The following is a 22,432-nucleotide window of genomic DNA, read 5'->3' as shown; positions in this document are numbered from 1 at the left end:
ATGGAATAATACTCCATTTGTTTTATCTGTTTATCTGTTGATGTATATTTGAATTGCTTCTACCCTTTGGCTATTATGAGTAGAGCTGCTAGGAATACTGTTTGAATGTCTGTCTTCAGTTCTTTTGGGTGTACACCTAGGGAGTGGAGTTGCTGGGTAATTCTGTGTTCATCTTACTTAGGAATTTGCAAACTTTTTCACAATGGCTGCAGCATTGTACATTTCCAACAGCAATGTTTGAGGGTTCCAATTTCTTCACACTTGTCAACACTTGTTATTTTCTGCCCTTTCTTCCTTCCCTTCTCTCTCTCTCTCTCTCTCTTTTTTTTTTTTGATTACGGCCATCCTGGAGGGTGTGAAGTGGTATCTCATGGTATTGATTTGCATTTCTTTAATTACTAATGGTGTTGCGCATCTTTTCATGTGCTTATTGGCCATTTATATATCTTATTTGGAGAAATGTCTATTCCAGTCCTTTGCCCATTTTAAAATTGGTTTATTTTTTTGTTGTTTAGTTGTAAGAGTTCTTTGTATATTTTAGATAATAGACAGTTCTCAGACATATGATTTGCAAATATTTTCTCCCATTCTGCGGGTTGTCTTTTCACTCTTTTTATTTTTTTTTAACTTTAATTATTTTATTTTATTATTATTATTTTTTTTCTTTTTGCGGTACGCGGGCCTCTCACTGTTGTGGGCCTTCCCGTTGCAGAGCACAGGCTCCGGACGCGCAGGCTCAGCGGACATGGCTCACGGGCCCAGCCGCTCCGAGGCATGTGGGATCTTCCCGAACTGGGGCATGAACCCGTGTCCCCTGCATCGGCAGGCGGACTCTCAACCACTGCGCCACCAGGGAAGCCCACTCTTTTTATTTTTAAAAAAATTTTATTGAAGTATAGTTGATTTATAATGTTGTGTTAGTTTCTGGTGTAAAGCAAAATGATTCATATATACACACACACACACACACACACACACATACACACACACACACACTTTTTCAGATTCTTTTCCATTATAGGTTATTACAAGGTATTGAATATAGTTCCCTGTGCTATGCAGTAGGTCCTTGTTGTTTATTTTATATATAGCAGTGTGTATCTGTTAATCCCAAGCTCCTAATTTATCCCTCCCCCGCTTCCCCTTTGGTAACCATAAGTTTGTTGTGAGTCTGTTTCTGTTTTGTAAATAAGTTCATTTGTATCATTTTTTTAGATTCCACTTAAAAATTATATCATATGATATTGGTCTTTCTCTCTCTGACTTACTTCACTTAGTATGATACTCTCTAGGTCCACCCCTGTTGCTGCCAGTGACATTATTTCATTCTTTTTTATGGCTGAGTAATATTCCAGTGTGTTTGTGTGTGTGTGTATGTATATACCACATCTTTTTTTTTTCTTTTTTTCATTTATTTATTTTGAATCTCTGAAGACTACAAATCATATTGACCACATTGAATTTCAGTGGAATTCTCCCTGACCTTCAAGAACAGGCCTTTCAAAGTTATAGTTTTAAAGAGAGAAAAAAATGTAGTGAAAGTATTTTTTTAAAAATTTTATTTTTTTTTTAAACAGCAGGTTCTTATTATCCATTTTATCCATTCATCTGCTGATGGACACTTAGGTTGCTTCCATGTCTTGGCTATTGTAAATAGTGCTGCTGTGAACATTGGGGTGCATGTATCTTTTCGAATTAGAGTTTTCTTTGGTTACTTACCCAGGAGTGGGATTGCTGAATCATATGGTAATTCTATTTCCAGTTTTTAAAGGAACCTCCATACCGTTCTCCATAGTGGCTGCACCAATTTGCATTCCCACCAACAGTGTAGGAGGGTTCCCTTTTCTGCACACCCTCTCCAGCATTTATTATTTGTAGACTTTTTAATGATGACCATTCTGATTGGTGTGAGGTGGTACTTCATTATAGCTTTGATTTGCATTTCTTTAATAATTAGCGATGTTTTATTTTATTTTACTTTTTATTTTTTTCCTTGGTCACACCACGCAGCTTGTGGGATCTTAGTTCCCCAACCAGGGATTGAAACTGGGCCCTCAACAGTGAAAGCATGGAGTCCAAACTACTGGACCACCAGGGAATTCCTAGTAATTAGCGATGTTGAGCATCTTTCCATGTGCCTGTTGGCCATCTGTATGTCTTCTTTGGAGAAATGTCTACTTAGGTCTTCTGCCCATTTTTTGATTGGGTTGTTTGTTTTTCTGATATTGAACTGTATGAGCTGTTTGTATATTTTGGAAATTAAGCCCTTTTTGGTCACACTGTTTTCAAATATTTTCTCCCATTCTGTAGGTCATCTTTTTGTTTTCTTTATGGTTTCGTTTGCTGTGCAAAAGTTTGTAAGTTTGATTGGGTCCCATTCATTTATTTTTGCTTTTATTTCTTTTGCCTTGGGAGACTGACCTAAGAAAACATTGCTATGATTTATGTCAGAGAATGTTTTACCTATATTCTCTTCTAGGAGTTTTATGTTTTCTTCTAGGAGTTTTATGGTGTCATGTCTTACATTTAAGTCTTTAAGCCATTTTGAGTTTATTTTTGTGTATGGTGTGAGGGAGTGTTCTAACTTCATTGATTTACATGCAGCTGTCTAGCTTTCCCAACACCACTTGGTGAAGAGACTGTCTTTTCTCCATGGTATATTCTTGCCTCCTTTATTGAAGATTAATTGACTGTAAGTGTGTGAGTTTATTTCTGGGCTCTCTGTTCTGTTCCATTGATCCATATGTCTGTTTTTGTGCAAGTACCATGCTGCTTTGATCAATGTAGCTTTGTAGTATTGTCTGAAGTCTGGGAGGGTTATACCTCCAGCTTTGTTCTTTTTCCTTAGGATAGCTTTGGCAATTCTGGGTCTTTTGTGGTTCCACATACATTTTATGATTATTTGTTATAGTTCTGTGAAAAATGTCACAGGTAATTTGATAGGGCTCACATGAAATCTGTAGATTGCTTTGGGTAGTGTGGCCATTTTAACAATATTAATTTTTCCAATCCATGAGCATGGGATACCTTTCCATTTCTTTGAGTCATCTTCAGTTTCCTTTATCAGTGTTTTATAGTTCTCAGCATATGTGTCTTTCACCTCCTTAGTCAGGTTTATTACTAAGTATTTTATTTATTTATTTTTTGATGTGATTTTAAAAGGGATTTTTTTTCTTTCTCTTTCTGATATTTCATTATTAATGTAAAGAGATGCAGCTGATTTCTCTGTGTTAATTTTGTATACTGCTGCCTTGCTGAATTCATTTAATCAGTTCTAATAGTTTCTGTGTGGCGTCTTTAGGATTTTCTATATGTAGTATCATGTCATCTGCAAATGATGACAGTTTTACCTCTTCCCTTCCAATTAGATACCTTTTATTTCTTTTTCTTATCTGATTGCTGTGGCTAGGACTTCCAATACTATGTTCAGTAGAAGTGGTGGGAAGACTCAGTTTTTCACCATTGAGTACTATGTTGGCTGTGGGTTTGTTGTAAATGGCTTTTATTATGTTGAAATATGTTCCCTCTATGCCCACTTTGGTGAGAATTTTTTTTTATCGTGAATGGATGTTGAATTTTATCACATGCTTTTTCTGCATCTGTTGAGATGATCATGTGGTTTTTGTCTTTTCCTTTGTTGATGTGGTGTATCACATTGATTGATATGTGTATATTGAACCATCCTTGTGAACCTGGGATGAATCCAGCTTGATCATGATGTAGGATCCTTTTTATGTGTTGTTGGATTCAGTTGATAATATTTTGTTGAGGATTTTGTCTTTTCGCTCTTGATGGTGTCCTTTTATGCATAAAAGTTTAACTTTGATGAAGTCTAGTTTATTTTGTCTTATTTTGCTGTTGCTTTAGGTATCATATTTAAGAAACCATTGCCAAATCCAAGGTCAAGAATACGTGTGCCTAAGTTTTCTTCTAGACATTTTATAGTTTTAGCTATTATGTTTAGTCTTTGATCCATTTTGAGTTAATTTTTCCATGTGTTGTGAGGTAGCGGTCCACCTTCATTCTTTTGCATGTGAGTCTCCAGTTGTCCCAGCACCGTTGGTTGAAGAGGGCCTCTTTTTGTTAACTGGATTCTGCTTTTGAAGGTCTATACCTTCTAATACATAAAACTAGCTAATGAACTTTTTAGGATTGCTTGGTAGTCTTGACCATTTTTTTTTTTTTAATTTACTGTTTATTTATTTATTTTGGCTGTGCCGGATCTTCGTGTGGCATGAGGGATCTTTTAGTTGTGGCATGCAGACTCTTAGTTGCGGCATGCATGTGGGATCTGGTTCCCCAACTAGGGATCGAACCCAGGCCCCCTGCGTTGGGAGTGCAGAGTCTTACCCACTGGACCACCAGGGAAGTCCCAGCCATTTTGGATTGGTCTCAGTAAAGTGGTTTTTAGTAGAATTATTGTTATGGATGATTATAATACATTTACACATTTAAAGGGTTTAAAAGGAGATATCTGCATTTCAGAATTTTTACTGCCATAGAAGTCTTCTCCATTTCATGTTTGAGGGTGAATTCAGTTCTTTCTGTGGTTTGGGAAGATGTGAAATAAATACTCACCTCCTTAAATCCAATCCCATTTGATAGTTTTTGTATTTGAACTCTTTGATAAAGATGAACTAGTACTCAGAAGCTGAGTGAAAAGGAAGTCTGGGAAATTGTTCTTTATCCCCATTCTCTCTGTGGTGGCTCAAAGTTTTCATGTACTTTAAGAGGACCCAGGTTTGTCAAGACTGAGGTGGGAGTCTAATCGTTTAAGTGTTTTTTTACAGTCTACTTGTAATATGTTCTGTGTGTCGTTTTGTATTTTACCAGTATTGTGTATGAGCTGGGATTTTGCTGTTTATAGAAGCCTTGTAGCTGCTTTGCCCTCTGGCAGCACATATGGGTATAAACACTTGGGGCAGCGATTTGGTGACACAGTGAAAAACTCCAAGAAACTGCAAACTCTTGCCCCAGTAATTCCACTGGTGGGACCCTACCTTGAAGAACTAATCTTAAATATGAAAAAGCATCATGGGCAACATGTTTATTGCACCATTAAATATAAAAAGTTGCAAACCCAGAAACACTTCAGTTTAACAACTCAGTGAGTTAATGACATTAGCCGACACCTGTTTGGTGCTGGTCCTACACTGAGTACTGTGCGTGGGTGGTCTTACGAACTTCACAACTGCATGAAGGTTGCCATGGCGGGGCTGAGGCACCCAGCAGCGCGAGGCCACACGGCCGGGAAGTGGCAGAGCAAGGAGCTGCCCTTGGCCTCATCAGCCATCCAGGTGATGAAGGAGAGCGGTACTTTGGACAGTACTTTGTGATGTTGGGAAATCAGAGAGGCAGTGTGTATGGACATTCAGCTGTGTGCCAAGGAGGTGAGAGCTTCCAAACTGATGTCAGGGATCGTGCTGGTGGTGCAGTTGGGATTATTTTTATTTCTTTTCTGCATTTTCTAAAATGAGCATTATTATTTTATACTAAAGAAAACAAAAAAGCATAACATGTTACTCTTCAACTGAAGATTCCTTACAGTAAGAGCGTCTGTCTTGCCACAGACGCTGTGTGTTAGTAGAAGGTGGAGATGAGTCTGCCCTCAGTTGCTTCTCTGGAATGTCCTAAGACACAGCTGAACAGTTTGAACTGTTGGGTCAAACATTAAATTTAAGGAGCCAGATTTGTGAAAACATAGGATTTAAATTTCATAGTATCCTAATAAATGTGTATATTATGTGGAACATTTTAGTTATGTTCCCACTTGTTTAAACTTTTAATTCCTGTGTTGAAAATAAATCTCAACTTATGTAAGCGGAGAGTTCAAGGTCTTGGTGTAAATAAGGTACAGTTTAGCTTGGTTGAGACTGTTTGATATATGAAGCACTCAGTTTCTTAGATTTGTTCGTAATTATGTCAGCGTCCTTAAGCATCTAAATAAATGAAGTAGAAGTAGGCTGTAGAGAAACAAAACATAAAATAAAAGCAGATCTGGCCACAATGTATCGTTTGGAAAAGCAGGTTATTAAATAATCTGTACATTATATAACCCCACTTTTCTGTTTTATTTATATACTGAAAACACACTGGAAGGATATTATCTCAGGATGTTAGTGTCAGGTGTTAGCAGTGGCTGGACTCTTGAGTGTTCTCAAGTAAAGAAAAAGTAACCTCCAGTGAGCCCGTCAGCCCCGAGTTGGGCTGTTTAACGCTGGACTTTATTTCCACCTAATGTCTGAAAATGGGCGAGGGATCAGCGGGTTGAGCGTGTGCCCAGGGAAGAGGAATTTGAGTAACGATGGTTAGGGTACTATCTTGCATTTGTGTAGCCCTTTGCAGTGTCTAAGCTGTTTTCTCAGGCATTTTCCGCTCTGTATAGCACCTTCTGGGGGGGATTGAACGATCAGGAAACTGTGGTAAGGCAGTGGCTGCCTTTAGCCTAAGAGGTAGCAGCTTCAGGCCTTGCGTTCAAGCCTCTGTTGTGTTTTGTTCACATCTGAGTTTCCAGAGCACCCTGTCTGTACCCCTGTAATGGAAATTTCCAAACATGCACAAAAGTAGGGAGAGGAGTTTAATTAATCACCAGTCCAAACAGTTGTCAGCCTTGTGCCTTTTTTGTGTCATCTGTCCCCAGCCCTGAGCCCTGCTTTATTCTGAGTATTTAAAAAGCAAATTCTCAGGGTCCCTTTTACTTTGTAAAAGTATCCCTCTACCAGTATGCAGCTTCCTTAAGGGTCAAGGGTCCTGTCTTTTTCATCATCATATTCCTAGCAGTGCTTGCACTAAGTGTTCAGTAAATATTTGTTGGAACAAAGTGTGCATGTCATTCCACAGGTCCGTGGGGAGATGGATTTTACTGTCTAGGCTCACAGAGGCCGGGTGAGTCTTTGGTGCCTTAACTGAGCCTCCGCATGTGTTCGGAGGCCAACCTTGTGGGTAGGGGAGATGGCTGTGCCTTGAGACATGCACGTCTGTCCGTGTGCTCACCCTGGAAGACTGGGTTCCTTTCACTCAATCTGGAAGTGTGGAGAGAGTTGGAATCAGACACACCCGGGTTTGAAGCCCCACCTCTGACCCTTCTCTGCAGACATAGGTCCTCTCTGGACCTGTTTCTTTGTAAGTGAAAGGGGGTAGTAACTCTTCACAGGGTGGTGAAGACTGGATGAAATACTGACGAGAACTAAGTTCCTGGCACAGAGCAGGCACGGCATGGGTACCGACGCCGTCTCATCCTTGCCTCTCTCTGTGAAGTGGGAATGTTGGCAGTGCCCCCCGTAGGAGGTGGTTGTTCGGATGAAGTGGGGCTGGCCTTGGAAAGCCGTGGGCGTGGGCCAGTGTTAGCGCCCCTAGGTGCTGCTGCCCTGCAGGGGCTGCCCTCCCATGCGAGTCCTTTTTAAGATGATGTGCCTTCCTCCCCTGTCTGGTCTGTTCTGTCCTTCTCTTTCCCCATAGGTAACCATTTTTATTATTTTGGTTTATTCTTTCATTGTTTCTGTTTGAAAATTTAAAAATAATATATGCACATATTTACTTTTAATTTTATTTCTGTCTATACACACACACACAAATATCCTTTTTACGCAAAAGGTAGCATACTCCATACATGTTCTGAACCTTTCTTTTTTCACTTAATATAATCTGGAGATCATTCCATAGCTGTATAAAGATCTTCCTCATTCCTTTTACAATGGTGTAGTATTCTGTTTCCTGAAAGTACCATAGTTTATTCAACCACTTGGATTATTTTCAGTCTTTTGCTATATTTTGTAGCAAATATCCTTGCACAAACCTCATTTTATATTTTTGCTAGAGTGTCTGTGGGATAGTTTCCTTGGAATGGGCTTGCTGGATCAGAGGGTAGATGCATGTCTGATTTGCTGGGTTTTGCCAGATTCTGGTCCTCAAGGTTTACCTCATCTTGCAGTCGGACCAGCCTGTTTCCTCAGTCTCACCCAGAGTGTGTTGCCTTTTTTTTGTTGTTGTCAATCTGATAGTGAGAATAGTATTTTAGTTTAGTTTCAATTTGTTTTTCTCTTATTATGAGCTAGGTCGAGCATCTTTTCATGTATTTAAGGGCCATTTAAATTTATTTTTTGTGAAACGTACTATTTTAATTTTTTTGTGAAATGGCTGTTCATATTTTTTGCCCATTTTTCTATCAGGTTGTTAGTTCTCAAATTTTAAGAACCTTTTTATAGATTAGGGATATTAGCCCTTTATGATATTTTGCAGAAAGTTTCCTCAGAATTCTCAGTGCTGGGCACTGGGTAATTAAGATGAATAAGATCAATAAGACAGCCATAGCCCTTGGGCCTCTCTTGGTCTGGCGAGGGACACAGCCTTCATGATGGACGGTCATAGACTTGCCAACAGCTATTTTTGGCCTGACTAGGTTCTAGGTTTGAATTTCAGGTCTTCCATTTACTAGCCATGTGGCCTTGAGTGAGTTACTTAATTCTTCTGACTCTCAGTTTCCTAGTCTATAAAATGGGAATATTACTACATGCCTCCAAAGTCGGCGTGAGGATTAAAAGGTGAAAATGGCTTGTATGTATGTGGTAGATAGGGTGGGCACTCACTTAGTAAGTGTTTAAAATAATCTCTTGGTCTTGGGTATGCTGTACATGCCTGTGTTTTGTGAGCAAATTATTTTCTGGTTGTTTCCTGTTTATTTATTAGGGTATTCCTAAGCCCTAGAAGGAGGTTTGAGATAAGAGTAAGGAGGCCTGACATTTCTTTTGTGGTCTGTTGTTAGCTGTTTAACCTTGGACAAATTACTCAGTGACCAGTTTTCTTATTTGTCACTCAGAATATTAGTGTCTGTCTCATAGACCATAAGTGTTTGTTCTCTTAAGAAGGCAAATAGATATAAAAATGCTCATGAAAATTTCAAGTGATGTGCAAATTTAAATTAACACTTTTTAAAAAAAATTTATTTTTGCTGCGTTGGGTCTTTGTTGCTGCACACGGGCTTTCTCTAGTTCTGGTGAGTGGGGGCTACTCTTCATTGTGGTGTGCTGGCTTCACATCGTGGTGGCTTCTCTTGTTGCGGAGCATGGGCTCTAGGTGTGCGGGCTTCAGTAGCTGTGGCACACGGGCTTCAGTGGTTGCAGCATGCGGGCTCTAGAGCGCAGGCGCAGTAGTTGTGGCACACGGGCTTAGCTGCTCCGTGGCATGTGGGATCTTCCTGGACCAGGGCTCGAACCCGTGTCCCCTGCATTGGCAGGCGGATTCTTAACCACTGCACCACCAGGGAAGCCCCTCTCTTCTGTTTCTTTATAAGGTGTCTGATGGCTAGAGTTTCTCCGTGGGAATAAAGTTGGTTTCAGCAATCTTATAGTTTATGTTTAGTATTTTAAAAATCCTATTTAAGAAATTTTTTCCAGTTCTAAGGTCATAAAGAAATGATTCTATATTGTCTACTGAAGCTTTTAAAGTTTCTCCTGTTACACTGAATCTGTAGGCCACCCGGAAGTGATTCCTGTGTGGTGTGTGAGGTACGGGACCAATTGCACCTTTCCCCTTAGATGACCTGATGTCTCAGCTCCACTGACTAGTCCCTCTCTCCCCAGCCTGCTGTCATACATCACGCTTTCAAACCTGTGAGCATCTGTTTCTGGGCTTGGATCCCCAAGTTCTACTTCTAGTACTTTGCTCTAAGGAGTAGCCCAGGACATGTGGGGATATTCCATTATGGCACTAATCTTTGAAGCATTGTTGATAATATTGAGCAGGAAGCATTCTAAATGTTCCAGCAGTGGGAGTGTGTTGAATGATGCACGCACATCACTACAGTGAAATACTCTGTAGCAGACAAAAATATATTTACTAATACGGAAGGCTGTTGACAACACATTAGGACAGAAGGAATAGGAAGTTCATGTACAGAACAATTCCAAGTTCATAAAAAGTTAAGAAACATGCAAATTAAAAAAACAACCTAGGGGCTTCCTTGGTGGCGCAGTGGTTGAGGGTCCGCCTGCCGATGCAGGGACATGGGTTCGTGCCCCGGTCCGGGAAGATCCCACGTGCCGCGGAACGGCTGGGCCCGTGAGCCATGGCCGCTGAGCCTGCGCGTCCGGAGCCTGTGCTCCGCAGCGGGAGAGGCCGCAACTGTGGGAGGCCCGCGTACCGCAAAAAAAAAAAACCAAAAAACAAAACAACCTAGCGTCTTTGCTTCCTCCCATCCGGGTCACATTCATTGCACTTTGATCTGGCTTTGCCCTGGGTCAGGTCGAGAGTCTGCTCCGGCGGCGGGTCCTCAGTGACTCCTCACGGACCTCTCGTCTGGCTCCTCCTGGGCCCCACTGATGACCTCACCCGTACACTCGACCTCAGCCCTTAGCAGGTGTCATCCACGATGCCTTCTCGGTGCTTTCTCGTCTGCTTCCCTGGTTTTGTGCCACTTCCTTCTTGTCTTCCGTTTTGGACTCCCACCTCCTCTCTGTACCTGATGTTCGTGTCTTGGGGTTCCCAGTTCCTTGAGCCTCTTCTCATTCCACTCCTACCCCGTAAGGGACTTCATTGAGGTGTCTCCCCCTTAAACTTTGTCTTGTGCCCCAACTGCATTATCTGCTGCTGGCCCTCCACTCAGCTCCCCCAGGCGTCTCTGGCGTCCTGAGTCAGCACGTCTAAAACGAAGGCCACATCCTCCCCCAGGAGACCCCTCGGGGTCGTCCCCTTCACCCCGTCTGTGGTTTGTCTTCTTTTAAACGCTCTCATGCCTGTGAGCATGCCTCATCCTCCCAGGTGCTCCTCGTTGGCTGCCGTCTTATAAGAGTTTCTGGAGTGTTCTGCCTGCCTCCTGATTTCATCCCCACTCCCTCTTCTCCGCATTCTGGCCAAAATCATCTTTCTTAAGTAAAATGTACACCCTGAGATACGGCCCCCTGATTTGGGGGCCCTGTGACTGGGAGGTCTGGCTGTCAGTGATCTGGGCCCTTTGCCCACCTTCCCAGCCCTCTTGGGCTCTGCCTGCAGCCTGTAGGAGGCTGTGGACCTCTCTGCCTGGCCTGCTCAGACCCCTGCTCATCTTCTAAGACCTGCTCTGGGAAGCCTTCCCTTGTGGGGGAATTGTTCCCTCCTTGGCGTCCTGTGTCCTCTGTCCTCCTCTGGTCTGAGCTGTCCCTGGAGCCCTCTGAGCCACTGCTGCTGCATGTCTGGGAGGGTGGGAGCAGGAGCTCCCACTGCCTTTGCAGAGAGGGGTCATCCTCCCTCGTGACTGGGTGAACAGGGCCCCAACAAGGCAGGCCTGACCTCGGCTTCTCTGCCCACTGGTTTGCAGGCTTTTGAAGGGCATTTCCGGAGCTGCCTTACTCCGTTCTTTGCTCCTGAGCAGGATGACTAGGACTCGAGCTTCGCCTGTGGCAGGTGCCTGGGCCACCTTACCTGTGGGTTGGGCGTGTCTCTGTCAGTCAGTGGGTGGCTTTGGCTCAGGCTGAATACCCTGCCGGCTTCCATTCTGCAACCCGGCTTGGGATTTGCATCTTCTCCGTTTGGAGGTGGGCCACATGCTTCCACTTCCCACTTACTTGCCGCTCTGATTCTCAGTGCCTGTGTGTGTGTTGCAAATCTGTCCTTTGTCCCCGATGATAATGAAGGTGCCCCGGATGGCTTGAAGGACAGAGTCGGCCCTGTCGTTTGTGCAAAGAACTTGACAAAATGATTTCTAAGAGCCTGGCTGACCAGCATAAGCGACCAGCCCCTCTTGGGTCTGGGTTTGGACTTCTGGTTCTCTGCTCCGGTGGGCGTGAGGAGGAGCCCTGCCAGCTGAGCAGTTTCCTGTGGGTGCTGCTTACAGGCTGCCAAATGCAAAGCACAGCAGATTAGTCAGGGGTGTTCTTTTCTTGACCACTTTTAGTGCATTGCTTTTGACTGAGTGTTAAAAATATTCTGCAGCATATCTATAGTCTTCCACTAGCAGTGAATAGGAGAAGAAATGCAGTTTCTGAGAAAGCTTCAAAGAAATACTAGTCTTTATCTTTTCCCCAGCCTTTTCCGCTGAAACCCACCAGAGTCTTTTTCTGAGCACTGTTGTTCTATAAATAGAACAACAGCTCTCCTTTGGTAGCCCAAGATCGCAGCTCTCATCCGCTCTCTGAAAGATTTGTGAGTGTGTGTGGGAGTGGGAGTGGATTTTGGTTTAATTCTGCTTTTCTTTTATGTGTGACATGTGTAGCGGGAGATGCAAGAAAAATACTCTAGCATTTATCCTTTAAAGATAACTTCTTATAACTTTTCTGCGTCTGGGCTTGTTGGTTTCGGTGCCTTTTTTCCTCTTTTTTTCTTTAATTTGCATTTGGGAAAGATATGGAAGTGATGACTTCCTCTGCAGAGGTAAGGAAGACATTTGGGGGCGAGGAGAGGTGACTTGGTCTGTGAGCGGGTCCTGCGGGGTCCAGAGGAAAGGCTCTCCTGGAGAGTACAGCAGGCGTCTTGTGTCTGCCCCGCTGGGCACAGTCAGCTGTCCTGTCTTTGAGGAGCACATTGAAATAGCATCACCATGTGCACTTGGGTCTGAAAAGAATCTTAGGAAACAACCTAACAGTCCTTCTGTATTTCAGGAGCTCCTGGGACCAGAGGTTGGGACTTTCTCTCTGCCTTGGATTGGCACATGTCTCTTACCTTGATCTTGGGTGATGTGTTCCTCTCTCCTTAATTACCTGGAAGAACAGTGGGTGGCCTCTTCAGAAGTAAAGGTGAAGATGCATGCCACATAATGAGTAGGGCGGTTCCTCAGTGGTTTTTCCCCCCAGAGTTGATTCTCTAGGGAAGTGGAAATGGTTGTTCTTTGTGCTGCTGGGCCAGCCCTGACAGTGCAAATTCCATCAGACCCAGCATGGCGTCGCAAGCTGGCGTGTGCAGCCCACTGTGCCCAGGAAGCTCCAAGAGGACGTTGTGTGGCGGGGATAAGGGGAGGAGCAGTGCTGCCGGCCTCCCAGGACACCTGGAGCGTGGGGCTCTCACGGGGGGGTCCTGGTGCACAGCCAGATGCTGGTGGTGTGTGTAGGGGGTTGTCTTCAGCATTCTTCTACGGGGGGTATCAGTGCATCGCGGGTTCCACTCCCTCCCCGTTAGGAGCCGGATGATGGAGGGACCAGGCAGCACAGACATCTGCTCTTGCCTCTGACACATTGGGGTGACGTAGGGCTTCTGTGTCTGGTTTCATCGTATGTCGTCTTAAGTGGCCACAGACGCTCAAGTGCTTTGTACAGCTACTTAAAAAGTTACCTAAAGTGCAGAGCTCTAGGGGATTGGGTAATTACACAAAAGCTTCTCTGGACCCATGTTCTTGTCCTTGAGCAGAATTTTTATACATTCTGCCTCCATCGCATGGTGGGCCTCCGTGTAGAATGGACATTTGTTGAGGTGTGTGCAGATGCTGGAAGCCAGGCACTTGTTTCAGGGCACCTTGTTTATTAGTTTTGACTGTGTTAGTGGCTCTGAGTAGTTCAACACATCTAATGATCAGGTAGGTCCTTGAACTTTCAGCTTGTAAGTGGTGTGTAGGGCTCCCTCCTCCCGTTTGGTAAGTGCCCGGGAAGCAGCTTCAGGAGAAGCCATGCCCCATTCTTGGCTTTAATTGAGCTGAGCTGAGTGGACTGCTGTTCACCTCGTGATTCTCTTTGAACTCCTGCTTGGTGGTGGGTTGGTCAGATTTTGGGGGTGGAGGAGTTTTAGTGACTTTGGCAGTGGCTCTTCTCCTTGTTACAGTATGGGTAGACGCACATGCCCAGCCTGTGAACAGGGGTGAGGGCCCAAGGGGGCAGGCCTGGAACTGCACTGAACCCCATAGCAACCTACGTCGACAGTTTTGGCAACAGGATCCTGAGAAATGGCAGGAAGCCAGAGAACACGGAGACGGGGCCAAGAATAGCTGAAAAATACCAAATGCTGAAGTTGGAGAGAGCACTGGCCTGGGGCCACTAACGGTGGTCCTGCGCCCCGCTTCTGCTAACCCCCCACCCCCACCCCAGGGCATATGCAGGGCACACCTTGGGCCTCTGACACACCCCCATGCCCCTCCCCCCGCCACTCTGGCACGCCATTGCCCCCTGGAGAATTGTGTCACCCTCCCCTGGCCGCGTGCTTAGCCTGTCCATAGGTCAGGGTTTGGGGAGAGTGTGAAATAGTTCTGTTAAGCCATCGGCCCATTAGAGACACAAATGAACTGGAGTCAGTGGACAAGCGCACGGCACCGCGAAAACACACGCTCATGAATCCGTTTCTGTGCTTTCAGACCGTCATCAAAGAGGGGATGCTGACCAAACAGAACAATTCATTCCAACGATCAAAAAGGAGATACTTTAAGCTTCGAGGGCGAACGCTGTACTATGCAAAAACCGCCAAGGTGAGATGCAGTGGAGGAAACTTAACGAGAGAAAACTATCCGAGGAGCTTCAGGGAGAGACTGGGTTCTGCGTCCTCATCTTGGGAAAAACCTTCGATTCTAGATCTGTTATTTTGAGCGAGTTTTGTAATACTCTAGGGTGCTGGGTTTTATTTGTCTCAAGCATGTTTATTTCTTATGAACACTGATATTTTAATTCATTTTCTTTTTCTTTAATGTCATGTGTAACCAATGGGGAAAGGAGAAAAGGTCACAGAAATAACCACATTACCATTAGATATCTTTTTTTTTTCAGAAAAATTGGGGGTAACTGGCTTAAAAATCTCTTATTACGGCCTAAATATCTTTTTCTTAAAAACACTTTAGTAAGGTATAATTGGCTTACAAAAAGCTGTACAGATACTTAATGTATACAACTTGATGAGTTTGGAGTTGAGTGTATGTACCTGTGAATCTAACTAAAAGTATTTTTAAAGTGTGTTGGGCTTTTTGGTGTGTGAACAGAAATTGCCTCTGGCTTTCTAGCCATGATCCTTCTTCCCATGTTCCATCTGTGTAAGATTTAAAGCTAGAATCACCAGGCAGATGCCAGTGACAGAGGAGGAGCCACTGAGAGTCCCTGAGTCACTGCCCAGTTTAGACGACTGTGGTGTCATGTACACTTCAAACACTAGCGTGTCTGCAAACCTAGTTTTTGGTGTTCTGAATACCAGTCTTTTTTGTATCAGTATTGCAGTCAATACTAATATTTTGGTATTAAAAAAAATCTGGTATCTGAATAATTTACATTTTGAGATGTATCCCTAGTGAGTTAGTGCATTAAAATTTGAAATTGAACAGAATAACTTGTTTAGATAGGGTTCTGACCACATCCTTCATTAAAAAAATACAAACCCTTACAGTTATTTTAGTTGGAGGGGTGGGGGAGTTACTTAAAAGACTGAGTCTCTTTTCTAACTTATTAGCGTTTCCTCCAGGGGTTCCTGATGGAGTCCTCCTAGAGGGGACGGAAAGGTAAACAGGAGGTGAAGGCTATGAACGGGGCGGGGATTTGGGAGAGAGAGGAGAGGAAAATGGGGAGGGGGGCGTCTCAGGCCTGGTTCCCAGCCCTTCCTCTGGAGCCTGACTGTCTCTCTCTCCAGGACTAGATTCTCTCCGCTCCCTTGTTTTCTTTCATGGCTGGGTCCCTTCTATTTCGGTCAGTCTCTCTTCCCGTAGAATTGTTTATTTTAGCCGGGACCTCTCCCCGCAAATGTGCGAGGTGGAGAAACTAAAGTCGGAAGGACAGAGGACCTTCAGTCGGGAACCTGCCCTCTCAGGTGGACTCGTATGAGGACGTATTTTTGGTTCCATTAATGCAATCACTGGGGAACTCCCTGGACTAAAAAAAAGTCTTGAGCTATACCTGTGAGCTTGGTGCTTTGTCAGAAGCAGGTAGGGTGAACTCACTCAGCGTTCATTTAGTTCTCAAGTGCTTGCCTGGGGTCGAGGGAGAGTGGTGGGCAGCCCTGGGCCAGGGGCACCTTAGCCCCCACTGACTGCAGTCCCTGTGTCTTTCCAGTCGATCATATTTGATGAGGTGGACCTGACAGACGCCAGTGTGGCTGAATCCAGCACCAAAAATGTCAACAACAGCTTTACGGTAAGCCTCTGGACGCACACCTTTCTTGATTCTTCACCACATTTGGTTTTCCTGTTTAATTTGAACAAATGTGTGTGAGCAGTTCAGACTTTTCATCCTTTGCTCTCTGGTTGGAACAATTCCTGGTAAATTTTGAATTTAAGGTTCAAAATAATACTATGGTTGGAGAATAACTGAGAATTTCGCACATTAAACACAAAAGAACAAGAGGGACCAAATGAATTTTTAAAACACGTTGTAGTTTACATTTCTTTAACAGTTTTGCACAGAGGTTTGTTTTTCATGATTGTTATAGAAAATCTGGAAAATACAGAAAATATTGAAGCAATTAAAAAACAGCCATCAGGGGACTTCCCTGGTGGTGCAGTGGTTGGGAATCCACCTGCCAATGCAGGGGACACGGGTTTGATCCCTGGTCTGGGAGGATCCCATATGCCGCGGAGCAACTAAGCCCGTGCGCCACAACTACTGAGCCTGCGCTCTAGAGCCCGTGAGCCACAACTGCTGAGGCCTGCGTGCTTAGAGCCCATGCTCCGCAACAAGAGAAGCCACCGCAGTGAGAAGCCCGCGCACCGCAACGAAGAGTAGCCCCTGCTCGCCGCAACTAGAGAAAACCCACGCAGCAATGAAGACGCGATGCTGCCAAAAATAAATAAATAAATAAATAAATTTATATTAAAAATAAACAGCCATCATTCAGCCACTTCAAAACATAGAATATTGATATTTTGGTGTACTTCTTTTCTTTTTAAAGCTCCTCCCCCCAACACATTTATAGAAATTATGTTGTACTTTCTGCAAAAGTTCTAAATGCATAAAATCGTGTGACCTCAGTACCCAGAGGTAGCCAGCTGCTCACTTTATTATTTTTTTTATTTTTATTTTTTTTTTGCGGTACGCGGGCCTCTCACTGTTGTGGCCTCTCCCGTTGCGGAGCACAGGCTCCGGACGCGCAGGCTTAGCGGCCATGGCTCACGGGCCCAGCCGCTCCGCGGCATGTGGGATCCTCCCGGACTGGGGCACGAACCCGTGTCCCCACATCGACAGGCGGACTCTCAACCACTGCGCCACCAGGGAAGCCCCAGCTGCTCACTTTAGAGTGATTATCTTCATGTCTAAATATCTATGTCTTTACCCACATATAACATGAGATCGTAGTGATCCTTTTGTTTTACATGTTTGGTTTTATTTTTTTCTCTTGACAGTTTATGGTGGACATTTCCCCATGTTGATTGATCTAATTGTTCATCACATTTTTTAATAGCTGTACAGCATTTCTTGTATGACTTTACAGTTTTGGCTTTGGGGGCTGACTTTAGAACCTCATGTGTAAGGTATGACTCTAATAGCAGGAATGGAATATTTTAAAATATTTTTCTTTGTGTTATTAAGTGATCTTATCTAGAAATACAGTATGTTCCCTACCTTTTTTCAATTCTTTTATAACTCATTCAAGGTGGGTAATTTTCTTCATGTTTAGGATCTAACATTTTGGGTTAGTATTAGTTTTAGCTACTTTCAGGTTTTTTTTAACTTGTTTATTTATGGATTGATTATGTTGCTGCTCCAAATGGAATTTTCCTTCCTTCATTTAAACTTCTACTTATTTTGTTTTGATGTAGTTAACTGCTCTTGGTTTTACTTTGTGGCTTATCGAATTAGTCAGAATTCCCTGACGGCCTCTTTTATCTTTTTTTTTTTCTTTTTTTTTTTGCGGTACGCGGGCCTCTCACTGTTGTGGCCTCTCCCGTGGCGGAGCACAGGCTCCGGAGGCGCAGGCTCAGCGGCCATGGCTCACGGGCCCAGCCGCTCCGCGGCATGTGGGATCTTCCCAGACCGGGGCACAAACCCGCGTCCCCTACATCGGCAGGCAGACTCTCAACCACTGCGCCACCAGGGAAGCCCGGCCTCTTTTATCTTATTCCTCGTTTTATTTGGACTATTTTTACTTTTTCTGCATTAGTTTTATTGTTTACTTACTGGCTGGGGAGACAACTATGGATGTGGATTATTCTTTGATTTATGGCTTTTAGAGTGTTTACTAGGAGTAGGTGTTGAATTTCACTGGAGTGTTTTGAACATTAATTTAGATGATCAATTTGGTTTTAGGTATTTGTACATTTCATAATAATAAATTGTTCCTGGTAATGTTGAATGTTATACCCTAATTTTGGATTTAGAATTTTCTGAAAGCGTGTGTGCTTTTCTTTGGGTGGGAGGTAGCCTTTGTTGTGTTTTGATTTCGGAGTTAAACTAGCCCCATAAAATTCATTTAGTAACTGTCCATGACTTTTTGTGCTCTGGAACATTTTTATAGCTTTAGAGTTGATTATTTCTTGAAAGTTTGAGAGAATTTACTTTTCAGGGAGGTAATAAGGCTCTGAATAAACCTAAAAGGTTTATTGCAATTTAAAAAAAATTTATTTATTTATTTATTTATGGCTGCGTCTGCTCTTAGTTGTGGCACGTGGGATCTTTTGTTTTGGAGCGCGGGCTCTTCCTTGCGGCACGCAGGCATCCTCTCTAGATGTGGCGTGTGGGCTTAGTTGCCCCGCAGCATGTGGGACCTTACTTCCCCGACCAGGGATCGAACCCACGTCCCCTGTATTGGAAGGCAGATTCTTAACCACTGGACCACCAGGGAAGTCCCTAAAAGGTTTGTTTTTGCTTTTTGATCATAGGAACTTTTTTACTTCTTGAGTCCATTTTGGTATTTACTTTCCCATTTATTCCACACCTTCAAATTTAGTAACATTTATTGTTTGCACTTTATTTTTATTTATTTATTTTTGGCCATGCCATGTGGCATGCGGTATCCTAGTTCCCCGACCAGGGATCGAACCCATGTCCCCTGCATTGGAAGCATGCAGTCTTAACCACTGGACCACCGGGGAAGTCCTGCACTTTAAACATAAATGTCTCTGGTTAGATCCCCTTTCACATACCTAATTTTACTTGTTTAGCTTTTGTTTTTCTTGTCATATTTCTCTCTTTTTAACAATTTTATTGAAGTATAGTTGATTTACAATGCTGTGTTAATTTTTTCTGTACAGCAAAGTGACTGTTATACATATATATATTCTTTTTTCATATTCTTTTACATTGTGGTTTATCACAGGATATTGAATATAGTTCCCTGTTCCTATACAATAGGGCCTTGTTGTTTATTCATTCTATATATAATAGTTTGCATCTGCTAATCCCGAACTCCCAACCCTAACCTCCATCCCTCCCCTACCTACTCTCCCCTTTGGCAACCACAAGTCTGTTCTATGTCTGTGAGTCTGTTTCTGTTTCATAGATATGTTCGTTTGTGTCGTGTTTTAGATTCCACATATAAGTGATGTCATCTTGTATTTGTCTTTCTCTTTCGGACTTTCTGACTTAGTATGATAATCTCTCGGTCCATCCATGTTGCCGCAAATGGCATTATTTCATTCTTTTTTATGGCTGGGTAATATTCCATTGTATATACATATCACATCTTCTTTATCCATTCATCTGTTGATGGACATTTAGGTTGTTTCCATGTCTTGGCTATTGTAAATAATGCTGCTGTGAACACAGGGGTGCATGTATCTTTCAAATTATAGTTTTACCGGGATTGATGGATTATATGGCAACTCTATTTTTAGTTTTTTGAGCAACCTCCATACTGTTTTCCATAGTGGCTGCACCAATTTATATTCCCACCAACAGTGTAGGAGGGTTCCCTTTTCTTCACACCCTCTCCAGCATTTGTTATTTGTAGACTTTCTAATGATGGCCATTCTGAGCGGTGTGTGGTGGTACCTCATTGTGGTTTTGATTTGCATTTCTCTAGTAATTAGTGATGTTGAGCATCTTTTCATGTGCCTGTTGGCCACCTGTATGTCTTCTTTGGAGAAATGTCTGTTTAGGTCTTCTGCCCATTTTTTTATTGGGTTGCTCGTTTTTTTGTTATTGAGTTGTATGAGCTGTTTGTATATTTTGGAAATTAAGCCCTTGTCAGTTGTATCAATTGCAAATATTTTCTTCCAGTCAGTAGGTTGTCTTCTCATTTTGCTTATGGTTTCCTTTGCTGTGAAAAAGCTTATAAGTTTGATTATGTCCCATTTGTTTATTTTTGCTTTTATTTCTATTGCCTTGGGAGACTGTCTTGTCATATTTCTTAAACTCTATCATTTTGTTTTTTAAGAGATCCAGTTCTTAGATTATTGAACAATTCCATTTTTCTATTACCTAATTCACTTTATGCATTTATATTTATTGTCTTCTGTCTGCTTTTCATAACTTTTAAAAATAACTTATTGATTAACTCATTTTTATTTTCATATATATAAATAATTAAAAGACATTGGGGACTCAGAATTTAACTGAGTGCATTTCTGTTCACATTCCAACATTCCAAAGTTGTTTTTTCTCGCAGTAGAAAAATGTTAGTCAAGATAAATTACATTTCTGATAAAGTTATTGAAGAAAATTTTGAAGTGTATAAATAAAATAGGAAATTTAAAACCATCCACATTCCTACTACCCAAAGATACCTAATAATATATATTGATTTATGTCGTTCCCACCAAATGTGTTTTATAAAGTATAGTTTTTAACCTCTTTCTTCACTTAACAGTGAGCTTTTTTTCTTATAATATCCTTCAAAATCTTGTTTATTCGTGTTGCATAGTATTCCATCATATAAATGTATACGTTTAACCAGTCCGTATATTCCATTTTTTCGTATAAAATAACACTGTGCTGTACACTTGTACACAGATACTTTTGTATATTTCTGATTATTTCCATAGCCTAAGTTCTTAGAAATGGAATCCCTTTTGAGGTAGAAAGTGTGAACTTTTAAAATGCTTTTGAAAAATAAATGAGGTACTGATACGTGTTACAACTTGGATGGGCCTTGAAAACATGCTGAATGAAAGCCAGACCCAAAAGACCACATATTTTATGATCGCATTTATATGAAATGCACAATAGTCAAATCTGTAGAGACAGTAGATTAGTGGTTGCCAGAGGCTGTGGGAAGGAGGAGTGCTAATGGGTACCGGATTTTAGTTGGGGGTTTGTGGCAGAATGTTCTAACATTAGATAGTGGTGATGGTTGCACAACTTTATGAATATGCTAAAAACCACTGAATTGTATACCGTAAAAGGATGAATTGTATGGGAATTATATCTCCATAAAAAATAGTATGCCACTGTGCTTTGGTACTACATGAGTTATTATGGAGCTTTGTCAGTCTGATTTGAGAATGAACCCTGATTTATATACTGTCTCTATGGGAAAATGTGTGCCAAATAGTTGACTTCCAGATGTCCAGCCAGTTCCTGTGGGGCGGTCATGGACGGTTTCCCAGCCCTTGGGGCAGAGGCACTGATTCTTTCACATTTATTTTAGATTTTGTTAGTGCTGTAAAAACTTTTTCATCTGAGGATGTGCTGAAAGGACAAGAGAAAGATTAATAATGAAGTTCCCCAGAAATATCCCAAGATAAGGAGACCATTTCTGAGCAATCCGTGATGGCGTCTGGAATTTAGGGATACATGGGGAGTGTTTGGAGCCAGTTGACCGGTGCCCACTTCCCCAAGGCATGCTTCCACAGAGGGTCGGTAGGTTCTGGACTCTCCCATTTCTAACGCCGTGCAGTATTTACTGTCTGAACTCTGAACCTGTCACTTCCCATACAGCAAACTGCAGGAATCTGCATGCAGGTCCTAGGAGGCAGGGCCTGGCCTTGGACTTTGCCAGTGCCTGGCCCATGTGTTCAGGGAACTGAGTGCAGAATGAATTAATGCATTTGCCCAGAAGCTACTACATTTCCTGGGATATCTCATTTAGTTTTCCAGCTATTCCGGTAGTAATTTCCAAATTCCACACTTGCTATTAAAATTGCGTGCCTGATACAAAGAGCAAGGCAGTGAAAGTTGCTGTTATCATGAATCAGCCAACAGATGGGAACCTTTTGTAACTGGAAAAGAATGAGTAAATTTGCTCCACATTAGAAAAGACTCCATTTTAATTTCTCCCTAAAATGGCCAAAGAAGTGTATCATAAAGAAATAAGGATCCAGGGACAAGAGACTTCCAAGGGAGATGGGAGGAAATACCTGGGGGAGAGGAGAGATTTTTATACAGGTTTGATGGAAGCAATGGTACGAAGGAGGCTTACGTAACTGGAGAGGGGTCTGCTTGTCTTCTGTTCTTTAAGAACAAAGTGAAGGTGGGATGCAGCTAAAGACACGATATGCCTTTAGATGAGGTGGAGGTTTGGCCGTGGGAACTCTCAGAAGATGGGGAGTAGGAGCAGACAGAGTCCTCTGCATTCTTACCTTCAAGTGGGGTCACCCCTTACCAGGCCACAGAACATAACAGCAGCATGAAGAGGAAAAGGGGATTTGCCAGTTTCGTGTCCCAGCCTCTGAAATAACATGAAATATGTTTTT

The 22,432-nt window shown here is 42.7% G+C and overlaps 1 protein-coding gene across 2 annotated transcripts in view; it reads left to right on the top strand.

Annotated features, from left to right (window-relative positions):
- Positions 1-22,432, top strand: part of DGKD (diacylglycerol kinase delta) — a gene marked incomplete at its 5' end in the record, with an annotated part of 109,385 nt that overhangs the window by 16,394 nt on the left and 70,559 nt on the right. For both annotated transcript variants that reach the window (XM_079709610.1, XM_079709609.1), the window contains 2 exons: positions 14,246-14,356; positions 15,918-15,998. In XM_079709610.1, the coding sequence (XP_079565736.1) occupies positions 14,246-14,356; positions 15,918-15,998 (192 nt within the window). The remainder of the gene's footprint in view (positions 1-14,245; positions 14,357-15,917; positions 15,999-22,432) is intronic.

Source organism: Hyperoodon ampullatus, assembly GCF_949752795.1.
Source record: "Hyperoodon ampullatus genome assembly, chromosome: 8".
In the NCBI taxonomy this organism is placed as follows: domain Eukaryota; kingdom Metazoa; phylum Chordata; class Mammalia; order Artiodactyla; family Ziphiidae; genus Hyperoodon; species Hyperoodon ampullatus.
Note: the sequence above shows the minus strand (reverse complement) of the source record. Positions and strands in the feature narration are given on the sequence as shown.